We start from the raw sequence: 13,024 nt of genomic DNA, 5'->3' as shown, positions 1-13,024 counted from the left end.
TTTTTTATAAAAACAAAAGCAAAATGGAATAGAAAAAAGCCAAAAAGAACAACACACACAAAAAAAAATGGAAACGTTAGGGGTTAGCTGAGAAATGAAAAAAAAAAAGAAAAAAAAAAGAGTTTACTTATGGTGGCACATGGTCTTAAAAGAAAAGCCAATGTGGGGTTCTTTTTCTTTTAAGGTAAAGGCAATGGCAATGGCAATGGCAATGGCAAATGACAAATGTAAATGCTTTTTGGATCCTTTTTCCTTTCATAGAGAACCTAAAGCTTTTACCTTTCAACTTTGAAGAGGTCCAAGTCCAACCTCTACATCTTTTTTTGGAGTTGAATTTAGGTCAATAGGTCCAACTCTTACCTATAAAATTTGGTGATTTTACTCCTCATTCATCTCATAGTTGTTTGAATTAAATCGGATCGGTTTAGCATCAGATTAGTCAATTTACAAATTATTACGAGTCGATTGAATCAATTTTTTAATATTTTTATTTTTAAAAGTAAACTGTAGTAAAGGTCGTTCATGGTTTTTTTTTTCTTTTTTTTTGATCATTAAATTATGAAAAGTTATAAAATGGTCATCTAACTATTCAATTTTGTCTTTTTTATGACCAACCGACTAATGTAAAAATGAAAACACCCAAAAATCAAGGATAGTTGAGTAACCAAAAAAGACAAGTTGAGTGACTATTTTGTAACATTTTAAAGTTGGGTATCCCCAAAAAAATTACTAATAGTTGAGTGACTATTTTTTAACTTTCTATAGTTGAGGTGATTAAAAGTAGTTAAATGATTATTAATATAATTTACTCAATTTTTAATAATTTATTTAATCAAACCATAATCAGATAAATAAACTAATAGTTTAACTGTTCAACCATCGATTCAATTTTAAAAACTTTAATTTTGATAATAACATAAGAACTAATTAAAATACATAATTTGATAATGATTTCGTTTGAATGTTTTTTCAAATTTTCAATGTTCTTTTTACCATGAAAGTCATAATAAAAGTATAAGAACTTAAGCTCAAAAGAAACGAAAGTAACCTTAAGCATACGACTTTGAAGGGTTCTTTTTTTCTTTTCTTTTCTTTCTTAGATGCTAAATATAAAGTATAAAAAAGGAAAAATAAATAAAAGGAAAAAGAAAAAGAGTAAGAACATTAAGCCTTTAATTTTCTACTTCCCTGTGGACAATATCATACGGCTCTTTCTTATCTGTTTTCCCAGTAAGCAAACAAAAAGAAAATTGGTGATTATTATATTATTATAATTATCAAATATAATATTCAATTGCTAATCTAGAGTTACAGAATACTGACCAAACTTATATACTTTAATTAATATTTTTTTATTTTGGATAAATGTGTATTTTATTATCCAAAAGAAGTAAAAGTTTGCTTACAAGAATATCGAATAAAAAACAAATCAGCTCCTACATGGAAAAAGTTTTATGGAGGCCATTTATACTAAAAGTTAAATTATATTTTATTTCTTTATTTTAAAAATAAGTAGATTGGTCTTTTTATTAAAAAATTTATTTATTTTTATTGTTAAAATTTGGTGCATCAAATGTTATTATCTAGTTATTCCGTCAACCATGTTAGTTTTTAATAATACAAATGAATAAAAATTTTAACAGAAATAATAAATTTGCTCTTTAATTTAATTTATAGAAACTAATTTCACATCTTTTAAGTAAAATAGGCAAAATGTAATCAAATTCTTAATACAAATTCCTCGTACTTTTACCCATATACGCTATATAATTACTTTATAATGCATATTTTATACAAAGTTGGGCGTTTACTGTTATGAATTTTAGAATTTAAATTTAGATAATATTGCTTTGTAGATTACTTAATTGTGCTATGTGGATATTATTCTTTTTTTTTGAAAAAAAACTATTCTAAAATGATAATTACTCTAGAAACAGATAAACTGGTAATATCTCTATGCAGCACATTCAAAATAAAATTAGGGGGTTGAGACCAAACGTGAAACTTAATGTTCATTCCTTCTGCAGCATTTGCTAAACAATCAACCAACCTATTATATTCACGAAACACATAAATTAAATTGGTATTCTAATCACACCTCAACAAATCTCTAATTGCATTTATGGCATGCGATTCTGGTTAATTAATTATCAGGTTCTCTTTTATATGGTGCAACACTTCCAAATAATCTGATTCTAATTAACAACACATCTCGACAATCAGGCTTTTAAGCCAAATCAAGACCATCAAGTATGCCCCAAAATTTTGTGTTCCTTGCAAATTTCAAACACAATTATATGTATCTCAAATCACACTTCCAATCATACCTATTTTATATTCCAAATTTTGACCACCATCCTATTTGAATATTCTTTTTTAAATGGTGAGAAAGAACGATTAATGATGTATCACATTCATAAAAAAACTACTTCGATTTTCTTAAAAGATAATATTTTCATTATTATTTTAAAGATTCGTGGCCATGTTTGTGGTATGCACGACCCTTTTGTTTTAAAAGCTGACCATTAGGGTATTTTCTTTTTCTTCTTACGGCTAATTCCTTATTCAATACTCAACCTTTAGAGAGTTATTTTAAAGGTCTGTTTGTTTGCTTGTATTTGATTTTCCGGAAAATGTTTTCCACATTTTACGCTGTTTGGAAGCCTGAAAATAATTTACATTTGGAAAATATTTTCCAAAACATGGGTAAAATCTTCTCTATTTTACGGAAAATGTCTTACAGATTATTTTTCTGTAAGACATTTTCCATCTCTTCATCCAGGTAAAATCTTCTCCCTTCCTTCCGTTCTTCATTTCTTTCTCTCTTTCTCTATTTTTGCAAATCACTTTCCTCTTTTTCTCTCTTTCTCAGGCAAGGCAAATCTGCAAAGGCAAATATCTCTTTCTAAGGTACGATAATGTTCTTTTTTTTTTTCTGGGTTTGGGTAAAATTTCGTGAAATACATGTTTCTCTGTGAGCAGTAGAGAAAGGTTTTTTTTTTTTACAGTATCAGCCTCTCCATCGTTGTAAATGTCTTCAACTTCTTCATCTAGCACATCCAAACGTAAAAGAAAAAATGTTCAAGAAAGTGTCGTTGATGAACAAGTTAAATTTATGGGTGAACAACTTGGCAAAATTGCTAATGCTTTGGAACAATTTACTGCGGATAAGACACCACAGCTTTACGAACAAGTGATGTCGATGGAGGAAAAAGGATTTCATGATGACTTCTTGTGTTCTGTGTTTGATTATCTAGTGAGTCATGAATCCGAGGCCAAAGCTTTTTTAGTTAAAAATAAGAAGCATAAAAAAATTTAGCTTCAAAAATTTTCCCAATGTTGAAGATATTGATACTTTTATGTGGTGTAATATTTAGTTATGCACTTGGACAATGTTGTTATTATGTGGTGTACTACTATAATTATGCATTTGGATAATATTATTAATTTCTAGTATTAATTGTGGTTTGGAAGCTAATTTATAATTATTTAATCCTTGTTTTTTATTTTTTTAACATAATTACAAATAATTTATTTGAATTTGGTTGTTTTCAATTTATGAAGGTTAATATTGTAGCTTAATAATTGAGTATTATTATATATTTAATTTAATTTATTTATTTATAAATAAATTATTGCAATATATATAAAAACAATTTAAAATATAAAAATTTATTAATATGTATATAAATTTATTAATATATGTAATAAAAACAACTTTTACGGAAAATATTTTCAGGAAATCTGCCAAACAACAGAAAATATTTTACACAGCTTCATCCAAACACCAGAAAATATTTTCAGTAAATCATTTTCCAGAAAAGTAAATCATTTTCCAGAAAATATTTTACTGGCAAACAAACAGACCCTAAATTAGAATGTAATGATTAAGGATATAAACTATTGGAGATGTAATAAATTAAATATACAAATTAGATGACAGGGGTGATAATAAAAGGATTTAAACCCCAAGGTACTTAATCACTGATTTCTTTTATATTGCTGACAAAGTTGAAAGAGGAAGACAACAATCCAAATAATGAAATTAACCTTTCAGTTCCCTTATGAACAAATTTATACTTTTAACTTAAAAAGCAAATTAAATCATTTTAATCCTTTTAAAAATAATAAAATTATAAATAATAAATATAAATTTATATTTATATTTTAATATCTCAAAAATTTATAATTCAATTTTGACATTTATTTAACTGAATCACTCCGGAAACACATGCCTAACCTCAAACAAATAGTAGTGCAAACTTGGAAGTCGGGTTCCACAACTACATCATAGGTTGGCAAATAGAGGCATTGAAGGCCGAACCATCCAAGGCAGTCAAGAGACAGTCCATTCCACCACCTCAGATCTACTCTTCTGTTGTTGTTGTTTTCTTTTCTACTCGATTTTCAGAGCCTTTGCTCTTACTGTTGGGACGTCGGCGTTGTTGTCGGAAATCTGTCAATGATAGTGTTCGATGGTGATTAACGTAATCGCACCAGGCGCCTTACTTGATAGCTTTCGTGGTTGGTCAGTCAAGGGTGGTACCGTCTTTTTGTTTTTGTATAGATTTTCAATGAACCAAAAAAATAAAAATAAAATGTACAATTTCTTCAATTTTGTCCAGTACATCGTCAGTGTACTGATGTTAATATGTACATAGTCAAGTACCATAACAGTACATTGCATGTTAAACATCTTGCTAAATATTTGCAAAAATAAATATAAAATAGTTTATTTTTTAAAACAATTGAATATATAATTAATTGATAAATACATTAAATATAAATTAAAATTTTAAAATAAACAAAGAAAATATATGCGATTGTTGTCAATGGTGACCATGAGGCTACGTCACTGTCTGGCTCAAAAGACGGAGTCAAGTTGGTGTGATTTCGTAGCCGGAATTCGGCATAAGAAAAGCTGAAGCTAAGATTATATGGTTGGACATGGATTTGGCATCATTCCTCGAATCTAAATTTGGTCCTCACTAATCGAAAATGATATTTTTTCAACATTATTTTATATCAAACTCAAAATCACCAAAGGTAATGATAATAATATAGGTTTTGATTAAAAAATATAATAATATAAGTAAAAGTAGAATGAAATTAATTATTTAGAATTAAATTATATTTTATTATTTTTATTTAAAAAATAGATAAATTAATTACTGGATGTTAAATAAAAAAATATATTAGTTATTTAGTAAAAAAATCTATTCACTTTTACTATTAAAATCGGTCTTTATATATCAACATGAGGTATATGTGACATGTCATGTGTTGCTAACTGGTTATTTCATCAACTACATTAATTTTTAATTATATAAATAGATTACATTTTCAACAAAAAATATCAATTTATTTCTTGATTAATCATATGTACACTAATTTATTATTTTTTAATAAAAAATAAAATATAAATTAACTCATACTATAAAGATCTTTATAATAATTTTACCTAATAATATGGATATTCAAAGACAAACACATTTTTGTGTTGAAAAAATGTACAAGAATCTCCTAGCATTGAGCATGGCATAATAATTATCATGGGTTACTTCCAAGATTCTGCGTCCTGAATCATGATGGTAACCTGCAAAATGGATTATTATTTTTAACTTTTTTTGATGCTTTTTTAATATATTTTAAGTTTTTTATTAAAAATAAAATTATATCATATCTTTATTAAAAAATAGTAAATTAATTTATATACATTTGATTAAGGAATAAATTAATTTTTTATTTAAAATTCCATTAATTTTTGCTACTAAAAATCAGTTTTTATACGTTAGAATAAGTACATCTAGCATGCCACGTAAAATTATCTGATTATTTTATTAGTCACGTCAATTTTTAAAATAAAAGTGGATTAACATAAAAAAATTAATTTACTCTTTAATCTAATATATAATTATTAATTTACATATATTTTAAATAAACGAGACAAAATATAATCTTCTTTAACTCCCAATACAAATAATTTTATTATTATTATTCATCTTTTTCACCATTATCACGAAACTGCTGTTAATTAATTAACACTTCATTGTCACCATCTCAGGTATTGAAGATCAATCTATTCTATTAAAAAAATTGTATATAAATTTACATTATTTGATAGAAATTTGGAGTTGAAATATTGAATATTATCACCGAAGATTTTTTTTTTCTTTTTATAAAAATAAAAAAGTATAAATCTCATTTAAAAAAGTTAATAAAAAATGTTGCTTGCTATGCTCTTTAATCTTTACTCTTTATTCTTTATCGTGGCTTTGCCACATATTTTTCAAAGGGAGAAGAAATGGAAATATTTCCATTAATTTTCCTTTTCTAAAGGAGAGGTATCTGGTTATATAAAATATCTTTTTTATATATAATTTAAATCATGGGAAAAAAAGCTAAAGAAAAGCCAAAAAAGTTTAAGTATGAAAGTGATTGTTTTAACTTAAATTTTGACATTTTGAAATTATATCACATTATTATTTAAAAATTTTAAAAAGTTAAAAGGTGTAATGAATTTTTTGAATTTTTATTTTTTTAAATTCTAGTGATGACATGACATGAAAAATCCAATAACCCATAAAGTTTATTTGATTAAAAATTAATAAAATCACTTTATCATTTATTACTTGTTATTCTATATATTTTTATTACATTCAAGAAGGCGTGAGTTACAATTATAAAAAATACATTCAAATAACTATAACAATAATTTATCATTTATAAAGCACAAATAGATAAGTTGCATATATACATACTAATACTAGAATAAATCTATACAATAACCACATACTGTGGGACATAAACTAAAATAAATATAAATTCAAAACTCACACATGATTTACATAAATCGTTGAAGCTCAAATATAAAATCTTAAAGTTCACAAATACTTAATGTTGTCATTAAGTCAATGTCTCATTGGATGTAGGTTTATTTAAAACTTAATTTTAATTTAATCATATATATTAACTTTGAGATGATTTTTTTTAACCTTGTCTTTTACATTAAAACCTTCTAAATAATGGTAATTAATTAATGTTACATAAAAAAGTTAATGAATTCATCTCGAGATTAATAAATAGGAATGACAAAATCCAAACTATTTGATGGATTTCGAACTGATCTACTTTGAAAGGAACAATTTTTTTTTTGAAAAGTGGATGTGGGGGTGAAGTGGATTTTTTTTTTACACAATGAATATGAAGTGGTTATGGTAATTGTTTGCCCCGTTGTGACCCACTATATAAAATTATTATTTTATCATTTGTATATATAGCTATTAAAGGGTAGAAATGTAATAAAGTATTACAAAAATCTATATATTTCATGTTCAAATATTTACTTGACTTTAAAAACATTGAAATATTAACGATAGGTAGCAAAAATTAAATTTAAGTGGAGTGGAGTGGAGATGGATGCATGTAACATTCATAGAGGTGAAAGTGAATTTTAGAATTATATATCCACAGTGAAGCGAGGTGAGTGGTGGAGTAGAGTGTGCCAACTGGACTAAAGTGTATAAAAAGCCCTTGTTTAAATACTTTGGTAATTTTTAAACTTTTATATAATCATTTTGGAAGGTTTAGCTGAATAATTTCTAAAATCATTAAGCGCTAATTTAAATATTTAATTTATTTTTTACATTATTATTTTTTACTTACTATATAATAATTTTTTTCAACATTAGTCCTCACGCTTTTTATTCAAATAAACGGTAAAATTTAGGATTTTATGTAGTTTTAGCCTTTAAAAATGAGTATTCAAATTAGCAAGGATAACGAAGCCAAAGCAATAAATTAGCACGTCCCTCGTTTTCCGTACCACTCGTTAAGGCTCGTCCCATCCCGAACCTTAGCTTCGGATTACCATTCCCTCCCCACCAAAAACTACAAATTTAAATTCTACTTGCTTTACGCCCTTCGTATCCTTTGAACCAAACGCAGATAGAATTCCTCAATGGCGGACCACAAAGAGTCGAAAATGGAGGAGCTGGCCCACAAGATCCACAGCAAGATCTCCTCGCCGTCATCCTCCTCCGATTCCGACGACGATAAGCGCTCTCACGCTCGCGCCGTCGCTCTCAAGGCCAAAGTTTATCGTCTCTTCGGCAGAGAAAAGCCTCTTCACCAAGTCTTAGGCGCCGGAAAACGTACTCGCTTTTATCTTAATCTTAACTCATTTCTTTTGATTTACTGCGTTTATATAGATATAGATTCTGCACATTCATTTTATTAATTGTTTTACGGATCAGTTGTGGCCTCACATTATGCGTAATGCTCTGTTTTACTAACTGATATCGTATCTGATTCCTAAATCGAAGAATTATTAATGTAGTTTTACTTCGATCTGCTCCATGCTAGTTTCCTGGAATCATGCATTTTTCTCACTAGTTTGAAATTGCGTTGATGAACGAATGCATTTTCAAATCTGTAATTTGAATAATATTACGAGTTGATGAAATATTGTTTAATTCCTCAATTGATATTTCAATGAAATTGCGTTGACGAATGCATCTTTAAATCTGTAATTTGGATAATAGTACAAGTTGATGAAATCTTGTTTAAATTCCTCAATTGAGATTTCTTAACAAAAAAGCTAATGTTGAACGAAAATGTACTGTAGCATTGACTATTATCATTGGATGTTGATTTTGCAGCTGCTGATATCCTTCTATGGAGGAACAAGAAACTTTCCGGAGGCGTGCTTGGTGGTGTAACATCTCTCTGGTTTCTCTTTGAAATGCTTGATTACCATTTAATCACTCTGATTTGCCACTTAATGATACTGGCATTATCGGTCCTTTTCCTATGGTCCAATGCGTCTAATTTCATCAACAAGTAAGACTTTTCAATCATTCTTCTATTGATGCTTATGATCGTGTAATTTGAACTCTTATTGTAACTCATCAACTTTGTTCATACGAAGTTCTCCACCAACCATTCCAGAAGTTGTAATCCCTGAAAAGTGTCTCCTTAAAGCTGCATCTTGCTTTACGTTTGAAATTAACCGAACTCTGGATATTGTACGGACCATTGCAACCGGCAAAGATTTGAAGACGTTTCTTGGTGTATGTTAATGCTAAATTTCTGCTATGCTTTCTTCTAGTTTACTCTTCTATTAAGCAAAAAACAAGTTATAAATAACAGGATATGATTCTTCAAATATTTAAAAGAATTCGAAAATTTAAGCATAACGATGTTGAATATATACCCATATTCGGCACTCGGAATCGTTATTGAGCATTTGTACTATGTTTTCAATTCACTAGGTAATTTTGCTTTGCTGCTTTGCTTCTGTAGGCTATTGCTGGACTATGGTTTCTGTCAATTCTGGGTAGCTGTTTTAACTTCTTGACGATGGTCTACATAGGTAAGGAATTTGATTGTTTTCTAATACCTTTGCATTAATTCCATCATTTCCGAACTTCAAAATGTTCTAATTGAGTTTTTAAAGTATTAAATGTTAGTAGTTTGAATCTAACAATATTTTAAATATAATTAATGTGTTTTAAATATGTTAAATGTTAGTAGTTTGAATCTAACAATATTTTAAATATAATTAATGTGTTTTAAATATGTTTTATGTCATGTTTGAACTAGAACTTAATGCGCAAGTCAACAACTAGCCTAATAGAAATACTTAGATTGATAGGATATTGATTTTTTGAGAATTCAATTAGTTGGTTTTGAAGTTTAAGGATTATTTTTTAGAACCTTTACCTTAGTTTAAGTACGGCATACTGAGTTAAATCAGATATTGTAATATTTTTTGAGTTTGATGACACTCCCAAGTGGACTTTATGACAGTATTTATTCTTCTATACACTGTGCCGGTATTTTATGAGAAATACGAGGACAAAGTGGATGCATTTTCTGAGAAAATGATAATAGAGCTTAAGAAGCAGTTTGCAGTGCTTGAGAAGAAGGTTCTGAGTAGTATGAATAAAGAGAAGAAGAAAGATTAGTGTTTTTTTTTTTTGGCTGAAATCAATTGTTTGATTGTATTTTTTACCTCTCATCATCTTTGAGTCTCCCTGTTTTAAAATTGCACATATCCTCGTTGAATATGGTTTTTCAACAATGTATTAGTTTTTAAGATCATATGGTTTTTGTATGCATGTCTGTACATATACATACACGCACATATTGTTATAATTAATAAACTCTACAGAGTAATTCAATTTATTTTACAGAGCATTCGACATCCTTTCGTTGTCAATATGCATGATTTTTTTTTTGTACCATTGTGGTATTGAATGTTGAAAGAAATAAAATTCCGTTGTTCTCTTTTGTTGATTGTATCTCTAGCAGAGTGTACTACTTAGATTGATATAATTATATGTAGTACACAATTTAGCGACATTAGAATCAATATAAGTAGTACATCCTTTTTAAGAATTAACATTTATAGTTTAAAAATTTCGTACTTTTAAACATATATTCTTAATTCTATTCTCGATTAAAGTTGTTAAATAAATGTAAATTCAATTAACATATTTTTATACTTTTTAAATATATAATCACATCAATTATTAAATCACTAATAAAAAAAAGTTAAAACATATAAAACCTCATCCATTCAAAAAGATATCATTATTTAAGTTTAATTCCACAAACAAGAAAGCTTTCGTTTATTTATTATTTTATTTTCTTAAATATCAATTAAGGATGGATGGTGATTTCAAATTAAAAGACTTCACCGACCCTTAATTTATATTGTCATATACTTGTCGACCATTTAATCTCGCATAAACTTGGTTGTGTTAACCAAAACAAAACTTTAAAATCCTTTTTCCTCTTATTTGATCGCCAAAATTAATAATATGAAGCAAAGATTTAATCTGTTGATGGGTTTGATGGTCCATTAGATACACAAGCCAGACTTGATTCGTGCTTAACCTTGGACAGTTTTGGACTTGTCCGGACATTATTTAATTTTAATGTTATTTTTTTCAAATATATTTTTAATATAAATATAAAAATAGACAGCATAATTATCTTGCCCATCCCAGTGAAATTAAAACTCCTATCTGACCCCCAACCATACGAGTTCAAATTTTATTATTCTTTTCCCTCCAATATCATAATAATAATCTACAAGACAAGCTCCGCATAGGTCGTTGAACCAACCAAAAAATGAATGTAAAATTGAACTAAACAAACTAAAATTAATCAGTTAAATTTGATTTGATGGAAATAAAGATTACATAATTTATTTATTTTACAATTAAGTATCGGTATGTTCTAATCTAAACAAAGTAGTTCACCTTAAGACATTCAATTAAAAAACACTATTTATAGAAACACACAATCACATTCATTTTTCTTAAATATAATTTCATTGTATGTACATATGATCTTAAAACAAAATGATATTTACAACTACTTTACCTTATTTTGTTCCCTAGAAGCAGAGCAGCAAGTATATGGAGGTCTCTATTCCCCAAAACTACCATCTAAACAAGAGGCTTTTTCTCGATTCTACGTATGTCTTTCGGATATGCCCATAATCTGGAAACGGGCTCTTCATCTGACTCGCTATCGCTATCTGAAGAGGATATCATTGATGTATAACCATCCATTAAGTAGTCGACAATCTGAAACACATGCAGCGTTTAGAGTATGTGAAATTGAGAACCGAAAAAGCAGCAATGGAGGTTACAACTTACAATTACCTGATGGGGTGAAATAGGCTTAATCTGTACATTTTCATGTTTCGGGTCACACTGTCTGTTTGAGCACTTCAAGTTCTTGAGCCAAACTATCGTGTCACAATACCCGCAATATCCCCTACTGGACATTAATTTCTTTGAATAAGTGCCTGACATTTTAAATAAATGGTAAAGATGAGAAAAGATGATGCATTTGCAAGTGAAATATTCAAAGACGGAGAGAGTTTCCGGGATATAAACATTATAAAATGGAAGCCCCAATATCGCACACCTTTATATGCTCTTTTAAAGGTCTCTTTCCAATCAATATCAGTTCGAGTAATCACATTCTCCTCCCAAAATGTATAATCCTTGTTTACCGATTTACCACTCCACTGCGTCTTAGTTCTGGAAGAATTGTTTGATCTGCCAAAGAATATCGTATATTGCAATTCCCATAGATGGTTATCATTTGCTGCTAAAGTCCATGACCTTCATAAAGCAGTCAAAGTCACTAAAATAAGCAAAAACAAGAAAGAAAAGGTTTCGAGAGAATCGGGGATGGATACCAACAGATACCTAACGTCTTTTAATCTAGTAATTACATGATAATCACTGCAAGTTTGAGCATCGAAAAGGGAGGAAACATTACCTGCAGACTAGGCCTGCAGAAATTAACGATTGCAAATCGAGAAAACAGAATATGTGAACAATAACATCTTGAGGCAATTGAGATGGCCCTGGAATACGTAGGGAGGTAAGAAATAAGAAGTAATTAGACCAAAAACCGATATTCGATCAACTACATGATTAAATTTCTAAACTTTATAATGTGAAAATTCAATTTGGCTAAAGGGCCTATTTTGAAAGTTTTACCTTTTTCTTCCCTGTGTGCTTTACTGCGTCTTTTATGAGCAACCTTTGCTTGCTTAAACTCCGTAACGACCAAACTCTTCTTCTGTTTCGGAAAGGCAGCTTCTGCACTCTGAAGTAGGAAATGAGCTGCTGCAACAGCGCTACTGGTCTGCATTCTACATTTTAAAATAACATTCATAAATAAACGATGAATTGCATATGCATAGTGTAAGGTAATAATCAACCATAACATATAGTTCCGATTCTATAATGATGTTTTGAAGCATTCTCATCTATCATCTAATTGTGCACCCCTTAACCAACAGAACCAAGCTCTTAACACAATGAATGCATGCATAGATGCAACAAACAATCAGGACCTACTTTTCGATCTAATCAACTATGTTACGAAACAGTCATTTACAATCAATGTATCCCCCCCTCTCCCCATTTCTATGGCTAAGAAACAGATTAAATCCGAAGAATACAAGTTTTGCATTTGGGAATAGTGTAAT

General features: G+C 28.6%; 2 protein-coding genes across 2 annotated transcripts; one reads left to right on the top strand and one right to left on the bottom strand.

Moving 5' to 3' along the window:
- Window positions 1-7,915: 7,915 nt before the first annotated feature.
- On the top strand, window positions 7,916-10,188 carry LOC121211191 (reticulon-like protein B2). Its single transcript, XM_041083689.1, has 5 exons — window positions 7,916-8,153; window positions 8,661-8,841; window positions 8,930-9,071; window positions 9,304-9,373; window positions 9,811-10,188. The coding sequence occupies exons 1-5, from the start codon at window positions 7,961-7,963 to the stop codon at window positions 9,966-9,968; spliced, it is 744 nt and encodes a 247-aa protein (XP_040939623.1). The 5' UTR covers window positions 7,916-7,960; the 3' UTR covers window positions 9,969-10,188.
- Window positions 10,189-11,459: 1,271 nt separating this feature from the next.
- Window positions 11,460-12,684, bottom strand: LOC121211481 (F-box protein At5g52880). The gene is made up of 5 exons (XM_041084245.1): window positions 12,531-12,684; window positions 12,307-12,394; window positions 11,947-12,146; window positions 11,679-11,824; window positions 11,460-11,600 (listed from the first exon to the last, which is right to left on the bottom strand). The coding sequence occupies exons 1-5, from the start codon at window positions 12,682-12,684 to the stop codon at window positions 11,460-11,462; spliced, it is 729 nt and encodes a 242-aa protein (XP_040940179.1).
- Window positions 12,685-13,024: the final 340 nt, after the last annotated feature.

This window comes from Gossypium hirsutum, chromosome A12 (genome assembly GCF_007990345.1).
Source record: "Gossypium hirsutum isolate 1008001.06 chromosome A12, Gossypium_hirsutum_v2.1, whole genome shotgun sequence".
Classification (NCBI taxonomy): domain Eukaryota; kingdom Viridiplantae; phylum Streptophyta; class Magnoliopsida; order Malvales; family Malvaceae; genus Gossypium; species Gossypium hirsutum.
This window is presented reverse-complemented; position numbering and strand designations above follow the sequence as displayed.